Source organism: Plasmodium reichenowi, chromosome 3, assembly GCF_001601855.1.
Source record: "Plasmodium reichenowi strain SY57 chromosome 3, whole genome shotgun sequence".
NCBI classification, from domain to species: Eukaryota; Apicomplexa; class Aconoidasida; order Haemosporida; family Plasmodiidae; genus Plasmodium; species Plasmodium reichenowi.
This window is the reverse complement of record NC_033648.1, coordinates 878,826-883,952: the sequence shown is the minus strand read 5'-3', so window position 1 is coordinate 883,952 and position 5,127 is coordinate 878,826. Positions and strand designations below refer to the sequence as shown.

General features: G+C 17.6%; 1 protein-coding gene across 1 annotated transcript; it reads right to left on the bottom strand.

Annotated features, from left to right (window-relative positions):
• Window positions 1-1,528: 1,528 nt before the first annotated feature.
• Window positions 1,529-4,561, bottom strand: PRSY57_0323100 (hypothetical protein; the record flags this gene model as incomplete). The annotated part of the gene is made up of 1 exon (XM_012905855.2): window positions 1,529-4,561. One exon carries the CDS (start codon window positions 4,559-4,561, stop codon window positions 1,529-1,531), a length of 3,033 nt encoding a protein of 1,010 aa, XP_012761309.2.
• Window positions 4,562-5,127: the final 566 nt, after the last annotated feature.

The window sequence follows — 5,127 nt, the reverse complement described above, 5'->3', positions numbered from 1 at the left end:
ATAAAATTAATGATGATACATATAATATCATTAGTAGAAACAATATATATATAGTCATGACGATAATGACAAAATCCCCATGGATAATCTTTGATCAACAAATATCCTACCTAATGATCTTCCAACGCCCCAAAATAATGGATTGCACACAAAGAATTTACTCACAAATATATCTATGGATATACATTTTGATGAACAAAAAATATATATGGACGAAAATAATAATAATGTGGAAAACACTAATGTAACAGGTAACGATCATTTTGTAAATTTACACAATTTTTGACGATATAGAAAATATTTATCATGAAAAATATGAAACAAATAATAATTCTTTTGATAAGAATCATAATATGTACATACATATCAATAAAATAGAAGCATCTGTTCATAATAATTTTAATGATTTACAACATATAAATATATCTAATATATGGAATATATAAAGAAGTCGGAAAATATATAAATATATATATAATAAAGACCATATTTTTTATATTATTAGATATTTTAGATAAGTCATGTTATAACTTATTGTAATATATTTAAATTCATTCACATATATATAAACGAAAAATAATAAATTTAATATAGATTAAAAATGATTTACATTTATAATTATTATAATTTTTTTTTTCTTGTGTGTACGTGATTATTCCATAAAATATATACATTCGAATAAAAAAAAAAATAAATAAAATAAAATGCATAAATTTATACATATATACAATTAAAATTATTTCTTTATTATTTATTTTAAAAACAATTTTAACCAAACAAAATTACAAAAATATAAAAATAAAAGTAATTCTTTAAAATAATATATATATATGTAATATTATTAAAAAAATATTAAATTTTTTATATAATTTTCTCACTTTTTAATATGTAATTCCAAAATTTACAATTTTTTATACAATATTTTCGTCAAAAATATATTTAGTTTGTTTAATGTTTAATATATTTATTATTTACATTTTACATATATATAAAGTTTACTAATTTTTATATTATTTTGAATTATAATAACATAGAATGTAACACTTTTCTTTTCCATTATATCCAAAATAATACATCACAATATATTATATATATAATACATATGTGTAACTTTATTATATATTATTAAAAAAAAAAAAAAAATTATTATTATTATAAAATTTATATATATATATATATATATATATATATATATATATACTATATGGAGTAATAAAAAAAAAAAAAAAAAAAATTATTTAATTTAATTTTTTTATGTTTACATCTTATATTTTATTTCATTATTTTTTTTTTTTTTTTAATATAAAAGCTTCATGGCTTAATATACCAATTACTTTTTTATTTCACCTTGGTTTTGAATTAAACTTTTAAGTGCCTTCAAAATACAAATATATATATTAACATAAACATATAATAATAAAAATATTTATAAGATATATATATATATATGTTTAAAAGTATACGCAAAAATGTACAAAATGCTTATAAATATAAAACAAAATATATATTTTATTATTTTTTTTATTTTTCAAACAAGTTGTCTTTCTGCTTTTTCTCGTACCATCATAGTTTCGTTCGTAGTTCCATCAAATTCAGGATATTTCATTGGATACCTTTCCTTTTTATTAAATTTTTTTTTATTATAATCATTCAAATGAGTACGATTTATTTGTGTTTGCATTAGTGTTTGTTGTTGTTGTTGTTGTTGTTGGTGTTGTTGTTGTTGTTGGTGTTGTTGCTGCTGTTGATGTTGCTGTTGTTGATGTGATGGATAATATTGTTGGGAGTTATAATTTATAAATTTGCTATTACTATTATTATTATGATTATTATTATTATTAAAATTTTTAGGGATATTATAATTATTATTACCTTGACTTTTTGAAGCTTTTAATAAAGACTTTAATGAATCTAAAACATTACTTACTTTTGCATTTTGTATATTTTCAGATATTGAATTGTTATGTACATTATCAACTTCATTATCTAAACGTAATATTGAATTAATTATAGGAGTAATATTAATATTTCCTTGTGTATTATTTTTATTTACATCTGAATTATTAAATAATACTGATGGGGGGAAATTTTCCATATTCGATAAATTATTTTTATTAATATTATTATTGTACGTATTATTATTAATCATATTATTTTTATTATCTGGTAAATTATGGTAATTATTAATTTTATTTTTAAAATTCTTTTTATTATTCATATAATAATGTTCCACATTATTATTACTATTAATAATATTATTTCCATCATTATTGTTATAATTATTAATAAAGTTTTTTTTATATGTCACATTATCCATGGAATGATATTTATGATTATTTTTGTAATAATTATTATTGTTATTAATATTATTATTATTATGATTCATATTAATATTATTTTGATTCATATTAATATTATTTTGATTTTTATTTCTATTACTACTGTAATTATTGTAATTGTTATTATTATTAGGTACACCTTGATTCTCCAACAATGATTCTTGGGACACTAGACCATTTGAATTTAATGTTCTGAAAATATCCATTATTCTTTTGCTTGCTTCTTTTGAATATATATCATTTTCTTTCATATTGTTTTTTTCCAAACTACAATTATTATTACTTCCATAATTCTGATAATTGTTATCTAAAATACCAAACGTATTTTTTTTTTCCATAACATCCAAACCTTTATTACGTTCTTTAATCATTGAAATCTGTTTCATTAATAATTCAGCCACCGTATTACTAATTTTTTCTTCTTCCCTACCATTATTCGTGTTTATATTATCTGTATTAAAAGACGCTTCAATTTTATTATTACTATTATTATGATTATTTATATTATACATGACATTTTCATAATTCCTACTATTACCTTGAAAAATATTATTATTACCATTAATATTACTACCATTAATATTACTACCATTAATATTACTACCATTATTATTACCATTATCATTACCATAATTATTACCATTATTATTGTTGTTATTCTTTCCATCTGAATGTCCCTGACTATTTTTACTATTCAGATATTTTATTATATCTGTATTTTCATTAACTTTCATATTATTATTCTTAAACCATTTTGCAAAATTACTTTTGGTCAAATTTTCTTCATCATTATCTTTAAATATATTATTATAATTATTACTATTACTATTCATATTATTATTATTATTATTAAGAATGTTATTACTATTATTACTATTATTATCATGCATATTCATATATTTATTATTTCCTTTCTTTTCATTATTTTTTGCATACTTTTTAATATCTCCCAAAGTAAAAATATCATAATTATTTTTCTTAGAATAATGTAACGGAGGATTATCCCAATATTTCTCCGAATCATTTTTTCTTATATTACCTTTATTATTATATTCATAATCAACCATATCATGTTCTTTTTTTAAATAATTTAAACTCCTTTCATATTTATTTCCCATTCCTTTATTATTACTATTATTATAATTATTATCATTATAATTGTTATTACAGAAATTATTGTTATTATAATTGCCGTTATGGTAATTATTTGTGTTCTTACTATTATGGTTAAATTCATTACTTGATGCAGCATTATAATGTTCCTTTCCGGTTAAATGCATTTTACCCTCTTTATCAATATATAAATTATTAGTTGGTAAATTATAACAATTATCATCTAAATTTTTAAAAACCTTTCCATTTATATTATTTAATGAACTTGACAAATAATTTCCACGATATCTTCCCTTCACATAACCATCATCATAGTTATCAATATTATGAATATTAAAATGGTTATTATTATTAAAATGGTTATTATTATTAAAATTGTTATTATTATTAAAATTGTTATTATTATTAAAATTGTAATTATTATTAAAATTGTTATTATTATTAAAATTGTTATTATTATTATTATTATTATTGTTAATATTATTATTATTGTTAATATTATTATTATTATTGTTGTTGTTATATGTGTTCCTTATTCTCATATTATTATTATTATTATTTAATAAAACAAAATTATTCATTCCATTTACATTATTACCTATATTATTGTTAGTATTACTTCTGTCTCTAGGTATATATTTATTTCCCCCTAGTTTATTATATTTCCTTTCTCTTATAAAACAATATTTATTTAATATATCTTCAGAATCATCATCTTCACATTCATATTTTAAAAAACGTAATAATAATAATTCATACATATCATATTTCAAACATTCTTGTTTTGTACTCTCTCTATTATATATTTCTTCATTAATCACATAATCCTCTTCCTTATTTATATCTGAATTAATTACATCATCATAATAATAATGATATAATGGAGTATATCCATTTCCATTCTCATCATATATAACATCTGTACTAATGCTACTTATTCTTTTATATTTAAATATATGCTTATATGTTAATTTGTACACATTATTATAACTTTTATATATCACATTACCATTCTTATCAATTATGTTATCACACGATACATCTATCGGACTATCACTACCACGATTATCTATTACACAAAAATCTTTTAAATCTTCTTCTTTTTCCATTTAAAAAGAAAAAAATAAAATAAAAATTATTAATATATATATATATATATATATATATATATATATATAAATGTATTTACAAGTTAAGGTGGGGAAAAAGCATATATACATATAAATATATGTATTATTATATATTCTTCTTTTATATAACTATGATAATATATATATAATTACTTTTTCGGATTAATTTAAAAAGTAATAGTAGTGAAAAAAAAAATAATAATAAAATATAATAGGTTCTCAAAATAATACAAACATTATTTAAAAAAATACATATAAAATTTGTTACCATATATATATATATATATTATATATATTATTCATATAATATTCATTTAACATACATGTATAAAAAAATAAATATATATATTATAAATATAATAACTCATGTATTTATTTATTCTTTTTTTTTTTTTTATAATATAAATAGCTTTTATATAAAATTTAAAATATATATATATTATTATAATATATATACCTATATAATATGCTATAAATAATGAAAATATATAAAATAATGTATACATATAATGATTATAAAATGTAAATAACTCAACAAAAAAAAA